At 29.5% G+C, this 18601-nt stretch overlaps 2 protein-coding genes and 1 pseudogene across 2 annotated transcripts; 1 reads left to right on the forward strand and 2 right to left on the reverse strand.

The window, feature by feature from the left end:
- The first annotated feature begins 844 nt into the window (after positions 1-844).
- On the forward strand, positions 845-4813 carry LOC124886466. The gene is made up of 4 exons (XM_047394984.1): positions 845-3348; positions 3444-3935; positions 4086-4177; positions 4537-4813. Exons 1-4 carry the CDS (start codon positions 3082-3084, stop codon positions 4589-4591), a joined length of 906 nt encoding a protein of 301 aa, XP_047250940.1. The 5' UTR covers positions 845-3081; the 3' UTR covers positions 4592-4813.
- Positions 4814-9314: 4501 nt separating this feature from the next.
- LOC107852589 lies at positions 9315-10558 on the reverse strand (annotated as a pseudogene).
- Positions 10559-12348: 1790 nt separating this feature from the next.
- On the reverse strand, positions 12349-18209 carry LOC124897703. The gene is made up of 2 exons (XM_047410936.1): positions 17762-18209; positions 12349-12440 (listed from the first exon to the last, which is right to left on the reverse strand). The coding sequence occupies exons 1-2, from the start codon at positions 18207-18209 to the stop codon at positions 12349-12351; spliced, it is 540 nt and encodes a 179-aa protein (XP_047266892.1).
- Positions 18210-18601: the final 392 nt, after the last annotated feature.

An 18601-nucleotide genomic window follows, 5' to 3' on the forward strand; every position in this document is an offset into this window, starting at 1 on the left:
CTGCTCTTTGATTCGATTTTATCAAATTTCAATTCAATTCTTTAATTTACAATTTTAAAAAGTAGACATCGAACACCGAATCGAACTATTTCAGTTGGTTTGTTTTCTTTCAACTTCATTTTTATTTGATTCAGTATTCAGAAATATTTGAACTTTTTGTCCTTCGTTAAAAGTGTCTGCTTTAGACAAAATTATTTCTTCAATATTTAAGAATTGAAAATTTATTAAATATTTTAATAAATCACATGTTATGTTTGCGCTATTTTATTAAAGTGTGAAGGATTTTTGAGAAGTGATTTAAATTTTTTACTCTTCATTAAAATTTTTTGCAATAGACAAAATCATCTAATTTTAAATAATCAAATGTTACACGTGCGAGACACGTGAGGTTTAACTAGTTAATATAAAAGTCTAAAACTCTTTAATTGCTTCACTTTTTACATCTTACTTTCCAAGTTTTCAGAGAGTTCTCATTATTTTCTCATTCGTCAAGTTGTGATTTAAGTTTGTTTCTCTTCTTTCTCTTTTTATAGAATTATGTTATAATTAATTACTTTATGGAGTTAAGTTTTTAATAAGTTGTCTAACTCTTCATTCTTTTGTGTGCTCACATTTTATGTGAAGGAAACTTTCAGACAAGCTACTGTGACTAGTGACTTAGAAATTGAACTACTTAGGTATCCACATAATATTACTTTGAGACATAGTCGTTTAGACGTCTTAGTAATTTGCCAACTTAATTTTTATTGGAACTACTCTACGACCATTGTTTTTTTTTTTTTTTTAAATCTTTTTAGTGAAAACATTTAATTTTTTTCTTCAATCACATTATAATTGTAAAAATATCGAGAAAATCGAAAAACCAAAAAAATCCAACTAAAACCAAAATAAAAAAACCGATTGTATATTGGTTTGACTTTGTTTATAGATTTAAAAAACCGACATTATTGTTTTGTTATATTTTAATTAAAAAACCAAACCAATCCGACCTATGTACACCCCTATTTCTAGATATAGCATGCTTCTATCGAGAGAAAGTAATATAAGATATTTTAAAATAAATTGAAAAATATTGAGCCAAGAAAATTGAATAGTGGGACATGTAATCCGTGTGATGACCAAGCATAATTTTCTTTGTCCCAAAGAAACAAAATTTAATGCATAAATTACAAAATAACACAATTTATCTTTCATTAATTACAAAATATCCCATCTTTACAAACTTATTTCAAAAATTTCATTTTTGGTGTTTCTCTCTCCAAAACCAAATATACATAAGTAGGATGATTTCTTTCACCGTTTTTCACCCTTAAAACTAGGCTTAAATCAAGCATCAGTTACCTTTTTCAACACAACTGTACTTGGTTTCAACTTACAGCATTAAATTTTATTTTAATCTCAATTACTCATTTCGATTTTTAAGTGTTGAGGTTAGTAATTTTTCTTCATCATTTACTGAACCAATTTTTGAGGTTTTTTGAATGAACAAATTTTGGATGTTCTTATTAAGTATTTTTTGGGGTTTCTTCGTTAACATAATCTTCAAAATCCTCCATTTGAAGTACGATAGTTACAACATAGTACTTTGTTAATGGAGCATCCTCCTTAATTCAATTTTGAGGTTTTTTTGAAAGAACAAATTGTTGCATATTCTTATTAAGTATTGTTTAGTGTTTTAAATTAACAAAATTTGGGTTTTATATCAATATTGTCCCTTTATGGTTTCTAAATCGTCCATTTGAAGTAGAAATAAACATATTTGTACTTTGTTAATGGAAGATTCTCCTTCTTTTAGTTTAGGATTAACTTAGTTAGATACAAGTTCGGTAGTTGGGTTTGTTCCCGGAGTTTTTGATTATGAGGAACCTAACTTTGCTGAAAACAGATCTAAATTTCGTAACAACCCCAACAAGATGAAAGAGATTAGAAAAGTTGCTGCTCAAAAGACGAAAAAAGCAGTTGGAAAATCATTAAGATTATCCAAAAAAGATGATTCTGGACGTCCACGTCTTCCTAAGATATATATAATTTATTTGTTTTTGTATATGTTGGGTATATGAATTTGTGGTGAGCTTTTTATTTGAAATACAGTGAGATATATAGTTTAATATACATAAAAGAATAATGGGTTTATGTAAATTCTTATGTATGTGCTACACATACATTACTTAGCACATATATATAAGTTAGTTTATGTAAATTCTTATGTATGTGTTACACATTCATTACTCAGCACATATACATAAATGGTGAACGATGCTTTAATATTTTGGTAGACTACTACTGTGTTGTGAAGTTCATATACATCATGTTTTCTGTGTATATATGTATATTATATATGAAGGTAGTTTAGGTAATGGATATCAGCTATGTATATGTTGACATATACATCACTTCTGATAGATTGTTTGATGTGTTCTAGAACCAATAATTATCACAAGTCAATTTTATGTATATGTTAGTAATATACATAAGTTTAGTGCTATTTCAGTTGACAAAACATGCTCACATATCATGTGTTGTTTTGTTCTCAATAGGATATGAAATATAGGATAAGAAAGGTCCCTGCACATTCGTTGTATTTCGGTAGTTATTGCAACCGAAAATTTGGAGAAGAAATAAATCATTTTCTTGGTAAAGAAGTTCTAAATCTGTTCTGGTAAATAATTTTTGATACATTTCTAGACATACCGAATTGTAATTATCAGGGTCAATTATCCAAATACTTACTCATGCTCGAGATAGAGCAAGACAACTCGAAGGAAATACACGTTTATGTGTAGGAAATCATACTCAAGTTTTCTATTATTGAGTATGCCATTATATCCGGTCTTAAATGTTTAGGGAACATAGAGGACCACCTCTTTTCTGATACATCAAAGTCCATATTAATAGCAAAGTATTTTCCAGGATCTAAGAGTTCTGTCAAAAGGTGTCTCTTCATAGAGCGATTCAAGTTGGGCAACTTTGAAAATAATTTTGATGCTTTGAATATGTCAATAATTTAATTCATTCACACCTTTCTGTATTCACAAGTACGTTATTCTACCATTAGCAAATCGAATTTTTTGATGGTTGAGAATGGTAGTTACGAACAATTTTCATGGGGAAAGAGTTCATTTGAAAAGCTTATTGCATTGTGGAGACAAGATTTTTTTTGTTGTGAAACAGTTATACTCGATTAGGGGAATGCCTCACGTGCTGTATGTTTGGATGTATGAATGCTGTTCTGAGGTAGACAGTACGATGGCCGAGCGGCTGGGAAATGTAATTCCCCGAATTTTCAACTGGCAGGTGGTTGAAATCAAAGTTAAGTACGAGAAGTTTATGACTGGTATGTTCAGCAAGGTAAGTATGATGTCTATTATTTAGAGCTTAGTTTAATTTTCAACACACTTACTTTAACAAACTTTTAATGTTGCTATTTTTATTTTGTTTAACAGTTTATGTACAACAACATACGACCAACTCATAAAGAAGTACAAAGTCTTAATCTGCAAATGATTGAGAGATTTCAATTAAAAGAAGCTGAATGTGGACTTCCTCCAGAAATTGCTGCAGATTGTTCCGATAAAAGACTTGCAGGCGGTGTACAGTTACAAGAGGACCTCGATATAGAAGAGTTTGAGGAATTTAGTACGGTCCCTCTTACAGAAATTCTCAAGAAGGCAGGTTTGATTACCGATGATTCAACATCTCATCCTTCTAAGAAGCGTAAAATAGTTCATTTTGATTCCACAACTGCCGAGGACCAAGTTTGTCAAAAAACAACATCTTTTGTTTCAACAAGAACTGTGCCAACCCAAAAAAAAGCTTCTTCAGGTTCTGAGCGTGTTTATGCCAAAAAGACAATTCCATCATCGTCACTCAAGTCAGTTTATCAGGACAATTCTGATGAAAAGTGGGATGATATCAAGTTAATTTTGCAGTCTTATGTAAGTTAATTCATATTTAATAGTCAACTTTCTTCAGCTTTTGAAATGCTGGTATACACAAAATTCAATTTTCTTCAACATATAGTCTGATGTAAGTTCATTTTGACATGCACGTTGACATAAAAATCAACTTTCTTCATGATCTAATAGCCAAACAACATCAAGAATCAAATGAAAAAATGGATAAACAACATGCCGAACTCATCCAAATGTTGCAACAGAACAACCAAAAAAATGAAAAGGTAAGCCAATCTTGATTTTATAGCTATGTATATTACATACATAAATATAACATACATAAAATGTTACTTTGTTTTATATAATATACAAAAAATATGCTATGTATGTTATCTATTTGTCATGGATTTGATAGTTCACCTGGTATAGCAGCTGACAATAATGATATGTATTTTAAATAATATACATAACTGTATTATGTTAACTCCACAACATAACCACAACTTATGCTATGTGGATTTTATAGCTATGTATATTACATATCAATTATAAACTGCTATGCCAAATATACACATAATTTTTCAATGTATATTAACTTGCAATGGCATAGTATCTGACATATCTACTACAACCAAATATAAAGGCTTAGGTTTGGGAAGGTTCAACTGCCGAAGAAAAATCATCACAAGCTCAAATAGATGAGATGAATATCATGCAGCATGTTGAAGACACACAAAAAGGAGTACTTTTTTACACATACATTATTATTAGATAAGCTTGGTGTTATCAAATTTTTTCTTAACAATATACTATACTTATTTCAACAGTGTCAGCAAGAGGGAGAAGAAAAAACAGGAAATGTACATGCCAACGAAGATGTTAAAGATACTGAAATCTTCAAAACATTGAAAGAAAAAGGAAAAAAGGTATTTATTCACAACTGATAATTATACATACTTCATTAAATACATTGTAAATCAAAATATATTACTTTTTTGTTACTTCTTTAATTCAATGATGTTTATCCAACTTAGAATTTGGTACAAATTGAATGTCGTTTGAAGATAATTATATTTACTTTACAATGTATACGTATGATATTATATGTCTATTATTATAATATACATATGAAACACATCACAAATTATGAAATAAATTAACATATAACGCAATAATTGTTTTTAGATTGTAGGCGAGACAGATAAATCAACAGACGTATACTCTACTGATGATCCAATGGATGGTCATTATTTTGATTGGAACCGCAGTCTCATACAACAACAATCTCAGGTTAAAGATCACAGAATTTAACGTTTACAATTGACACATTGAACTGACTTAGTTATGTATATATTTTACATTATGATTTCTAGGATGTTGAAAGATGCAGTGAGGATAATGCTACTGCCAATCTTGATGCTCTTGTAGAATCCGTGGTAAATCACAATTCGAACAACACAATTGTTGGAACATCTACTACTGTGCATGTCCATAATGATCACATGGTAAATACATAAAGTTATTTTTTTACCGCCGAAGAAATATACTATTTTTTCGATTACAGTTATATATAAATAATGACATACTTTTGTATATGTTTTGTGTTATCTCTTCAAGGATGTTGAAGGAGTTAGTGTTGATATTGGGCCTACCACATTGGAATGTCTCATCTCAGCTGTGGAAAATCTGAAACCTGATAATGATAATGCTGGAGCATCTAATAAGTAGGTAACTTCATAATTTTTTTTTTTGAAATAGCATGTCTTATTTTTCAAATGTGGCACTACTTCTATGTGCGTGTTAAAGCAAATATAACAATACATACTTCAAATTTAATAGTAGGTTCATTATTCGAGTACACTTCCTGAATCGTCTCAAGTCGAGTTAGATACAATATTGAAGGTAATTGCAGCACTAGTGGATGAGGTTCCTAAAGAAGTAGTTCCACCATCAGAATCTATAGTGAACCAACACAACATCTCTGATAGTCAGCTTCCTCTTGATTTTCCTGACTCTGTTGTCGCAGCTCATCAAGCTGTAAAACCCCCCGCTAAGATTGCTAAAAGAATCAGGACAAGATCTAAAGTTTTCAAGTCTCCATACACAACAGAATATGCTTCTGGCTCAAAAGCAATTGAGGATCAAATCGAAGAAGAGAGACATCAATTCGCTTTTGATGGTTTCCTAATATCTGACATTATTCCAAGCGGTGTAATTGCAGAGTTCAAACAGTGGGTGGAGGCAGAATTATTGAAGTTTCATGCTAAAAAGTAAGTTTTTATTGATATTAAAATTAATTTTTCACTCAGTGAATGTACTACTTATTTTTTTTCTTATACTAATAAAGTTTATTTTTTTTATAGAAAATATAATGATGATCACTACAAAGCAAAATTATCTTCGCTGGGAGTTAATGAAATCAATTTTGTGGTTGCTCATGCACGGACAAAAAATTGATTTTACTTGATGTCTTAAAAGAACACATGTTGGAGCGATGAGGTATTTAAACTTTTTAATTTGATAATAATTCATTCTTACTTGTACTGTTATATTGTATACATACATGCATGGTATGTATGTGTTAACCTACTACTCATTAGATTTTGTATGTGCTAAATAAGTTTTAAATAAACTATGTTTCTCTTAAACTAATACTTAAATTTATACTATCTGTACATCATGTTTTTCCACTATTTATGTGTTATTTTTTTTATATAAACAGTTAAGGTATTTGACAACACCTTCGTATACTTTATAATATACATCACTGTTGATTTTTGTGTTATGTATGTTCTTGTGTCCACAATGCACACAAAAAAGTTTTATGTATATGTTAACAAATTCAACACTGCTAAAACATATGGACATCACATAAGTATGTTATAACCTACGTGTTAACTCAATTATAACACAAAAACATAAGTATATGTCTACCTTAATAAATGTACGAGGTTGCTTATGATTATGTATGTTAATAATTGATAGCCACTACATATATATATATAAGTATGTTAATCATTACGAACTTTCTTGCATGTTTATTTTTTCATCATATTTTATATATAAGTATGAATTACTTACGTGTATGTCTATGTTCACTTTCCTTATAAGTATGTGATTTTTATTATATTGGACATAAAACATTTTTTTTTCACCTCTTTTGTAGCATATTGATGTCATTTTCTATCATTTACGGAAGAAATTGAAATTAAGGAATGATCAAGATTACAGGTTCACAACTACCAACTATTTTTTCAAGAACTCCGTTGACAAGACATACTCCAGATACTATGAAGACGATATAGATACAGTCTTGTCTACATAGCAAGATTATGCTAAATCTGTTCGCGTGACTCTAATTGAAGAAGCAGTAACACATATAATCAAGGGATATTGCATGGCATCTGATTTACCATGGCACCAAGTTGATGAGGTGTATGTTCCTATCAACTGCAACGATAATTTTCACTGGGTGTTAGCTATTATTGCCTTGAAGGATAGACGCATACACGTCTATGATTCACTGTCCAGACGAAGGAACACAAAATAGCTAAGATGCTGTCAACTTTCCTCTCTGACAGCAAATTTTATGATGAAACTTCTCATATAGATTGGCCTAATCTTGAAACATACAGGGATAAGATTACTCAAATGACACAAGTTCTAAATGAACATCCCCTCGACATTGAGTATGTTCAAGACATTATGCAACAAGAACGCGACAGTGTGTAAGTATACTTATATATTCTTTTTTTTTTTGCAATATTACTGTACATGTATTAATGTATTTGCGTTTTTCATTGCTAGTAAGTATTATGTAATAAATTCTATTCTTTTATGTATGCATGACAGGGATTGTGGCGTCTTTGTTGCTAGTTATGCAGAATTCTTAAGTGAAGAAATGAATGTTCCTTCTCATGATTTTGAAGCAGAATACCATTGAATGCGTTACGCAACACTACTTAAAAAATATGGTATTCAAAAGGCAATCAAAGGTTATGTTAGTGAAAATGATGACCCTCCAAGGCCAAAGTCAAGAATTACAAAAATTCCAGATGAAAATGGAATAGTTTGCATTGAGTAGTATTCTGTTGAAATTTGTTAGGAATTTTCAAAGTTTTAATTATTTTAGTTATTTTGTAAGGCAGAATACAATGAATGTTTTTTTATAAATAAATATAATGAAGTTTTGATTAACATATGTATTTATTAGCAATGACGAATTCAGTTTTTGATGAATGTTGCATATGACAACATTAACATATATTTTGTGGTTGTTATGTGTGTATCGGCTTTCATATACATTGTAAATTTAAGGTTAAGCCTATAAATTATGTACATAAATCATATATTTGAGATAGGCTATAAATATAATTTATGTATGCTATATATCATACATAACTGTTTCAAATACATAATTAATTTACACAAAATCTTCTAATTTTAATGTACGTGTATGTTCTAATATACTTATTACATTATACAACTAACTAATAAGTGCTGGAAAATATACATAAGCAAACATTTATTTGAAAAAAAAATATAGTAAAGAAGTAAGTTAATTCAACGCTATATACAAAACTAATAATGTTTGTTTTAAAATTTTTTTGATTACATCTCCATATTTCCATTAGCAACTGAGATGTTTCATAACAGAGCTATGTATATTTAATATTATACATTAACTAATAAATACTATACGTAAAACATATATTTGAGGTTAAGAGTATAAATACAATTTATGTATGTTTTATAATATACATAATAGTGTCACATAAATAGCGTATTTATACATTTTAATATACACAGAAACTTATAATTTTAATGTATGCATTTGTTCTAATATACATACTACATTCTAGAACTAACTACTAAATCTCAAAAAATATACGTAGGTAGGCAATTAATTGATAAAAAAAATATTAGAGAAGTAAGTTAATTAAACAGTATATGTAAAACAAATAACGTATGTTTTTATATTTTTTTTTACATCGATATGTTTATATTAACAACTCAGATGTTTCTTAACAAAGCTATGTAGACCGTTTACTAATAAATAATAAACAAGTAAAGACTATAAATATAATTTATGTATGTTATATAAAATACATAATTGTATCACATACCAGTTTCAAAAATTATTTCATTTCTTTTTATAAGTATAGCTAGACAAAATTTAATTCAACTGTATATAGAAAAGACATAACATTTTATTTTCAAAATATTATTTTTTTAAAAAATATTATTTAAACTTACATATCATAGTTTTTACATTAGAGCTAAGTACGTTTTATAATGTACATGTTACCACTGTTTCATAATATACATAATGTGTGACTCTAACATACACTAGCGTATACATAAACATCACGAATAAGAAAAACAAATTAACAATACAATTAAAATCTAAATAAACAAAAATTTATTTGAAAGAAAAAACAAAACACTGAAATAAATCAGTTAGTACTCTTCGAGAGTATAGCACAACAATAAACTAGTTCTCCTTTGGAAAAAAATTACATGATCACCTATTGTGCCCTACATGGCCGCATCGTCCACAACGGTTTGTGCTGGAAGAAAGAGTTTCACTTGATTTCTTTTTCCTCCTCTTCTTTGGTCTACCTGGAAGTCTTTTGTATAATGGTGGCAATATTTCTTCCTCATCTACACTACTGGGAACATCCCAATCTTTCTTGTCTGGCATTGGAACAATTGAAACTTCATATGTCTTGATCAATGTGTTTGGCTTGTAGTATTCTGAACAGTATTCTCCAAAATCATTTACATATTTAGTCTTCAATACAGCTATAGCGTGAGCACAAGGTATTTGATCTATTTGAAACCTCCCACAGTTCCATGATCCCTTTTCTAGATCAACAATGTATCTTCTCCCAGATTCAAAAACCGAATATATATATGTCGAAGAAGCCTTCACCTGAACAATAAATAACAAAATTTCAACCAATTATTTTTTACTAGAAATATAAAATTTAAATGCAAAATATATAAATGCACATTTAAATACGTTAAAGCTTATACATACCGTCATTCTCAAAGCTTTCGCACCGTTGATAGTAAGAATTTCTTCAAATCGACGACCCAAAGTGGTACTTGTATAAGAAGCTATTTCACTGTTCTTACAGTTTCAAGAACCAAACAATATTCGAACTTCTTCTAAAAATTCATATATTGGCAATCCCCGGGCCTCCACCAAACAACCATTAATACACTCAGCAATATTTGAGGTCATCATCCTACCTCTGTTTACCGGTGAATGACATCTACTCCACTTTTCATATCCAGCTTCTTGTAAATACTTTTTCACTCTTGGGTCAACTTTGTCAATCTTAGCCATCAAATATTCAAAATCATCTTTTCTATAAGCTTTAGCCATTGAATAAAACAAATCACTAATACTTTCTTTGCTCTTACGAAAGTAAATACAAACATTTTTCTAAAGATGCCATAAGAAAGCAAGATGTGGGATATTTGGATATACGACACTGACAGCTTTTATAATACTTTCGTTCCTATCAGATACAACACACATATTTTTACGTTCACCGAATGCAGCTTTGAATTGATTGAAAAACCATGTCCATGAATTATCATTCTCACTATCCACAACACCATACGCAAGTGGTAATATGCATCCTAAATTAAGTAAAAACTGTATTAGTAAAAGAAAAATAAGATTTTTTTTTGAGGTCCACTGCACAAAATCTTTATATGTGTTAGCATATACATAGATGTATATGTTAACATATACATAGTTAACATATGTTGTTACAATATACATAACTAATAACGTGATAATACATACAGTTTTTACTATTTTTTTTAACATACAAAAAAGAAGTTACTGAATTTTTTTCAATAACATAAAAAAAAATTAAATATGAAATACAATTTATGTTAGAACAAAAAAATAGGATTTTTTTTTTCACATACCTGCACCATCAAGAGTACTTGATGAGATGAAAGTGCCTTGATAGGATCCACTTAAATGTACACCGTCAACAACAACAACAGGTCTGCAATACTTAAAACCCCTTATCATGGATGCAATGCTATAAATAAATACATGAACCGATTATTTCATAATTTTTGCATTGCAATGTGTGAATTAGGATATACATTTTTTAATATATAAATGTATCTCGACATATCTCTATAACCATCTACAGGTCCGCCCCTAAGCAAAGAAATGACACGCTCCTTCGCACGCCATGCTTTCATATAATTTATATCCACACCATACACAACTTTCATTTCTTCAATGATGTCCCCCGGTGTGTGCCTTCTCTTATAGCTAACTAGTTTTGGAGTTGTGAATTCACTTACAAAAGCAGTTATTGTCAAAATATTATGCAACACCCTATCCCTCAAATTGCGTGTATGTTCAGGATTAAATTTTTGAATCATAAAAACATCTGTTCTTTTGAAACTAGATGCTTCCAACTTCCACGTACATCCCTTATTGTAACAACGGAGTACATAACTGAAATATAAAAAACACTATTCAAATGAATATATTTTGCATTATTTTCATACATTTTAATGATTTAATTGTTATACATCCATCATAATATAGCATAGACATGCATAACATTTCATCAAATATAGCTATATACAACCTAATAATTCTGGTAATAAACTTTAAAGACAAAGTATGTAGATTACGGATTAAATAACACATCCACTAACATGTTACCAGTTATGTATATGTTTAAACATACATAACCGACTATGTATATGTTTTAATATACATAACTGCTTTCCTTATCAAAACTGCCAATACATATAATTTAAAACATATAAATATCAAATTAAATATATATTTAGCAAACACTACACAAATATTTTAATTTTATTTTTACCACAAAAAATACACATGTTCATGAAACTATGTACAACATTTTAATTAAAAAATAATAATATAAAGCATAGTCATATATCGTATGGATTGTATAAAAAAGATACGATTTCACCTTTGTTTGTTTGATCATTTTGCTCTAACATTGAATCCATTAGTCACCTTATATTTCTCCATCACTGAAACAAGTGTATTTTTATCCTTGTACCTCTATTTCACCTTTACATCAATACTCTTGCTATCACATATCAAGTTATCTTCAACCTCCGGGACATACAAAGCATACTCATTTTGTGTCTCAGCAACAGTTAAAGACAAAGCATCAGATTCAACACCTTCCAGACAAATCACAGCTCCGATTTTCCTATCGAACAATATGTCTTCTTGACATTTTTCAGTTGTTGAAATACATAACGGATACATCATGAACGCGTGTGAAGTTTTTTTCAACTCCACATACAATCATACGTTATTATCATTATGGATATGAAATGGTGAATCATTCCCGTCAACAACAAAACATACATCAATATTTTTTTGAGTTTCGTCAATGTTTAGTTCATCAACAATCGACGAAATCTACTTCAAATAATTTATTGATTCAGCAACAACAAGCCCTTCGCTTTTTATAATCCACATATTCTGTTTGGGATCTCCATTTACCCGAGTACCTTAAAAGAATAGCAATATTCATCTTCAATAATTCGGAATAATATGCTCTCTTCAGTAAAGAACAAAAAAACAGAGATGAAATTAGATTTTGATTTATGGTTTTGCTTCAGATTTGCGTTTTTGTGTATTTTTATTTTTTAAAATTTGAAATTCCGTTGATTAAACATGATTTTAGGGATGCAGCCATCCACGTATTAAATTAGTTGCACCATTTACGTCATTTAATGCTGAATATCCGTTACTCCCTGTTTTTCAGGAACCTAACAGATTTCAATATACATTACTTCTTACGTATATGTCCTTTAAGGAATGTATATTAAAAGGGATAGAGACTAAACTAATTCAAAAAAGTGGGATGGGATGTAATTACTTTTAAAATGTTGGCATTTATGTTATTTACACAAATTTAATTGATACACTTGGCAAAATAATGTCCAAATAATAATTGACATGTGGGCTTGTTCCCAAAGTAAATAAAATTTCATCGCCTCAAATACTTATAAATAGCCTCTCTCTTTATTTGCAGCAACACACTAACAACTAATTTCTATAATTTTTTTTTCCTTCACTGCCTAATTTCTTACTTTACTTTGTTTCTTATTTAAATAATTATTTTCTCTTTAAGTTAAAACTTGTTGAATTATAATTAATTTTGTTGATTTCTGTATTTTTTGATTAATTAAGGAAGACTTATTTGATTTCGGATATCCTCTAATTAATCGAGAAAGTGCTTGCTTAATCTTGGGAAAACATTTCACCTTGCGTAAATAGTTTCTTAGGACATTGCCTAGCATGACTCAAGCAATTTATATGTTACTTAAAATATTATAATAATTATATTATTATTATTATCATTATCATTACTATTATTATTATCATTATTATTATCATTACTATTATTATTATTATTATTATTATTATTGTTATTGTTGTCATTATTGTAACTTGTTGATACTACTATAAAAGAAATATTATTATTGCTACAGTTCATTTATTTTCACAATTGACAGTGATATTTATTATTGTTTCCCGACAATCTAAGAAACTATGACATATAATATTAGTCCTAAGACCGTTGATAATACTGATATTGGTGTTGCTCTGGCTGCTTCTATTCTAGTCAGTTTGTTAGATGATTATAGTACTGTAGATTATAGGTATGAAAATAAACTTGGCTACATGCCTAATGCTAATAATAAGACCTTCATAGAAAATGCATCTCAATGCAAGAGAATATGTGAAAGGAAGGACAATTCCGCTAAGTCAAAAATAAATTTGACTGATATGGATGATATAATAATTGCGGTCATTTCATAAATAAATATTGAGATCAACTTGAGAAATTGGATGGTAGACTGTGGTGCTACTAGGCACATTTGTATAAATAAAAATGATTTTGTATCATACATCCAAGTTGAGAAAGAAGAAGAAATTGTTTATCTTGGGACCTCGAGAACTATTCAAGTTCTTGAAAAAGGCAAAGTTCTTCTCAGACTCACATCTGGTAAAACTTTGGCATTGAATAACGTGTTACATGTTCCTAATATCAGAATTAATTTAATTTTTGTGGCATTATTAGGAAAAATTGAAATCAAGGTTGTATTTGAAAACAATGAGGTCATATTAACTAAAAATAATATTTTTGTGGGATATGGACTTTGTAATCATGGATTATATATGCTTAATACTCATAATGATATTTCTACTTCTACGTATTTGATTGAGTCTATTTCTTTATGGCATGCTAGATTAGGACATGTTAATTTCTCTTATATAAAGAACATGCAATCACTTGGTTTAATATCTGGTTTAAACTCACGTAATTTCGATAAATGTGAAATATGTGCTGAAGTCAAAATTACTAAAAAGGCATATTTTTCAGTTAATAGAGAAACTGAATTATTATCTTTGATTCATACTGATTTGAGTGATTTAAAACAAACTATGACTAGAGGTGGAAAAAGATATTATGTAACTTTTATTGATAATTTTTCTAGATTCACTAAGTTATATTTACTTAAAAATAAAGATGATGCATTTGATGCTTTTGTTGCTTATAAATCTGAAGTTGAAAATCAGTTTAGTAGAAAAATCAAGAGAATTAGATCTGATAGAGGTGTAGAATATGTATCTTTAAATGCTCTTTGTAAAAAAAGAAGAAATTATTCATGAAGTAACTCTGCCGTATTCACCTGAGTCTAATGGTGTAGCTGAAAGAAAAAATAGGACATTGAAAGAAATGATGAACTCTATGTTAATTAGCTCTAATGCACCTGATAATTTGTGGGGTGAAGCTATTTTATCTGCATGTCATTTACACAATAGAATTCCTCATAAAAGAACAGGTAAAACCACTTATGAATTGTGGAAAGGTTATAAATCTAATTTGAAATATTTAAAAGTATGGGGGTGCCTTGCTAAAGTTCTTTTGTCTTAATCTAAAAAGAGAAAAATAGGTTCTTAAACTGCTGATTGCATGCTTATCGGATTTGCTGAACATAGTGCTGTATATAGATTTCTTGTTTTGAAAAGTGATGTGCTTGATAGTAATACTATTGTTGAGACAAAGAATGCTGAATTCTTTGAAAATATTTTTTCACTTTGTGATAAAATATCTCATGGACCTGTTGAAAAATAAAATAAATCTACCTCTAACATTAAAGAACTGAGAAGGAGCAAAAGACCTAAAAAATAATATTTTTCCTATAGAAATAACTTTCAAACATTTCTTGTCGATAATGAACCATTAAATTATTTTGAAGCTATATCTTCTTCTGATGCTAAATTTTGGAAAGAGACAATAAAAGTTGAAATTGATTCTATCATGAAAAATAATACATGAGTGTTAACTGATTTACCTCTAGGTGCAAAACCTATTGGCTGTAACTGAATTTTCAAAAAGAAATTTAATCCTGATGGATCTATAGATAAATATAAAGCTCGTTTAGTAGCTAAAGAATTTGCTCAAAAATAAAATATTGATTATTTTGATACATTTGCACCAATGACAAGAATTTCCTCTATTCGATTACTAATTGCCTTAGCATCAATTCATAAACTTTTTATCCATCAAATGGATGTAAAAACAACTTTCTTAAATAGTGATTTAGAAGAAGAAATTTATATGGTTCAACCTGAAGGATGTGTATTTTTATGAAAAGAAAATAAAATTTATAAATTAATTAAATCTCTTTATGGCCTTAAACAAGCTCCTAAACAGTGGCATGAGAAATTTGATCAAGTTTTAATAAAAGATGATTTTTCTTCTGTTGAAGTGGATAAATGTATTTACACTAAAGTAGTAGACAATGATTAGGTGATAATTTACTTATATGTTGATGACATGCTTATATTTGGTACATATTTAAATATTGTAGAATGTATCAAATTATTTTTGTTTACTAATTTTGATATGAAAGATCTAGGTGAAGTAAATATGATATTGGAAGTTAAATTTATAAGGAGTGACGATGGAATAATATTAACACAGGAGCATTATGTTGAAAGGATTCTTAAGAAGTTTGAATGTTGGGAGATAACTCCCGTAGCTACTTCTTATGATGCTAACTCTAAATTGAAAAAGAATAATGGTGACCTAGTTGCCCAGTCTAAATATGCAAAATTATTGGGAGTGTAATGCATTTGATGAATTTTACCAGACCTGATATAGTGTATGCTGTGTGTAGATTGAGTAGATATACTCACAACCCTAATAAAGAGCATTGGTCTGCATTAATGAGATTAATGAAATATTTAAAAGGAACCATGAAATATGATATTCTATATAGTGGATTTCCTTCTACTTTAGAAGGATATTGTGATGCAAACTAGATCTCTGATTCAGATGAGAAGAAATCCACTAATAGTTATGTATTCACTTTAGGTGGTGGTGCAGTATCATGGAGATCAACTAAACAGACAATTATTGCTAGATCAACTATGGAATCAGAGTTTGTAGCTCTGGAGTTAGCTGGTACTGAGGCTGAATGGCTAAGAAATTTCTTAGCGAATATCCCTTTTAAAAAGGATGATCTGTTGCCTCATTGCCCTTCTAAGAAGGATGACTATCGCCTAATATCCTTTTGAAAAAGGATGATCTGTTGTCTAATATTCCTTTAAGAAAGAATGATCTGATGCCTCTTGTATATATACATTGTGATTGTCAAGCCACAATTGCTATTGTGAAGAATAAATCTTACAGTTGTAAGAGTAGACATATGAAATTGAGACATGATGTTGTTAAGCAATTGCTGAAAGATGAAGTAATTTTCATTGATTATGTGAAGTCAGAATTGAATTTGGCCAATTCATTGACTAAACCTGTGGGAAGAAAAGTAATTCTTCAAACCTCAAAAGAAATGGAGTTAAGGCCAATATGATTGTCAATAGAGATGGTAACCCAACCCATGTGATTGGAGATCCTATGAAGTAGGTTCATATGGGTAATAACAAGTCGATATTGACACTGCGCACTTATTGAAAGTGCTTGAACTGCTACTAAAATTGAGGGATAAGTTATTAACTCTTAATGAATTTATAGTTCTTACGGATGGTATATCTAAAATAGTGTACACTTGATGAATTCACCTATATGAGAAGTGGAATGAGGCCGTTCCTATGACATTTTGGCCTAGTTTCTAGAGTTCTCATGAATACCAGGCGCGCGCATGGCCTATTGACGCAAAACCGTGTTGAACAACAAAATTAAGATCAAATGTGATTGATAAAATCTCTGGCTTGCAACAAGAATTATTGGGTTCATAAAAATATTATATTTCACCAGTAATTTTATAAGTTAAATTTTATCGATCTAAGTTTGGTTCATAGTCCAAAAGACACCAAACTTATTGCACCTTATTCGTATAAATTCAATAAGTTTTAACCTTTTATTTTAAATATTTTAAAATATTTGGAGGATTATAAGATATTTAAAAATAAATTGAAAAATATTGAGTCAAGAAAATTGAATAGTGGGACATGTCGTCTGTGTGATGACCAAGCATAATTTCCTTTGTCCCAAAGAAATAAAATTTGATTGGTACACTTGAAAAAATGGTGTCCAAACAATAATTGACATGTGGGCTTGTTCCCAAAGTAACTAAAATTTCACCGCCTCAAATCAGTGGCGGACCCAGACTTTTCACTAAGTGGGTTCAATATATAAAAAATACTACGCAACAAATGAAACAAGACAAAGTTTAATTAACTAAAACATATTATTATAATGTTATTCTACGAGTTTTCATTTCTTGAAACCTATTCATAATACTTTCATCAGAAACAATATTAAATATATTTTTTTCTACATAAGGCACCATACAATTGCTCATGAAACCATCATCCATTCTATTTCTCAATTCACTCTTGATCAACTTCATTGCTGGAAAGTCTATTTCAACTTTAGCAATGGCAACCGACAGGAGCAATGCAAACTTTACAAGAGGAAACACAAGAGGATAATTAAAGTATTTTTTGGTCTTAACTAGCTCCTCGGAAAGGTCACAAAGTCCTTTTAGATTAGAAAACCTTTCATCAACATCACGAACATCAACAATATAAGTCTCTAGCTGATTCTTGAGAGTAACCATTATATTTTCACCAAAATCATTAGGATATAATCCAGCCATTCTCAATATTTTGTTTATGTCAAAATTAGAAAATGAGTCAACAGGATTCAAGCAAGCAACTCCAATAAGCAAATGTGTTCTCACTTTAGATTTCACATTTTTTCTTTGCCTGATAGTGATCACTGTTCGGCTTTCCAACATGCATATCTAATCTTTTCTTTTTGTGCCAACTTCTGAATCCTATACTTGAAAATGCTTCACCTCCACCTTGATGAATGCTTTCATCTTGAAATAAATAACAACATAAACAATAAGCGGCATCTTCAATTTCACTATACTCCAATCAATCATGATATATTTTATATCATTTACGATTAAAATGGTGTTTTAATCCAGAAATATCTCTTTGAGGAAATTCGAAAAATTGAGGTTGATGAGGACCTCTTTGAATATATGCTCGCCTAATCTCATCACAATCATTCGGATGATATTCCCAAATAGATTTTCTTTCTTTTGGATCTTTCGATAAAGAATTCAAGTTTACTCATTGCTTAGTTTTTTAGTAGAATGATGATTTCCTTCTAGTTGATTCA

The sequence above is a fragment of the Capsicum annuum genome, chromosome 1 (genome assembly GCF_002878395.1).
Source record: "Capsicum annuum cultivar UCD-10X-F1 chromosome 1, UCD10Xv1.1, whole genome shotgun sequence".
Lineage (NCBI taxonomy): Eukaryota > Viridiplantae > Streptophyta > Magnoliopsida > Solanales > Solanaceae > Capsicum > Capsicum annuum.

Coding starts and splice junctions, on each gene's coding strand:
- LOC124886466 (XM_047394984.1), top strand. CDS start 3,082: ATGGTAGTTACGAACAATTTTCATGGGGAAAGAGTTCATTTGAAAAGC. Junction 3,349..3,443: donor TGACTGGTATGTTCAGCAAG/GTAAGTATGATG, acceptor TTTGTTTAACAG/TTTATGTACAACAACATACG. Junction 4,178..4,536: donor ACAACCAAAAAAATGAAAAG/GTAAGCCAATCT, acceptor CCAAATATAAAG/GCTTAGGTTTGGGAAGGTTC.
- LOC124897703 (XM_047410936.1), bottom strand. CDS start 18,209: ATGTTGGAAAGCCGAACAGTGATCACTATCAGGCAAAGAAAAAATGTG. Junction 12,441..17,761: donor TGATGGTTTCATGAGCAATT/GTATGGTGCCTT, acceptor TATTCTTTTAAG/GTACTCGGGTAAATGGAGAT.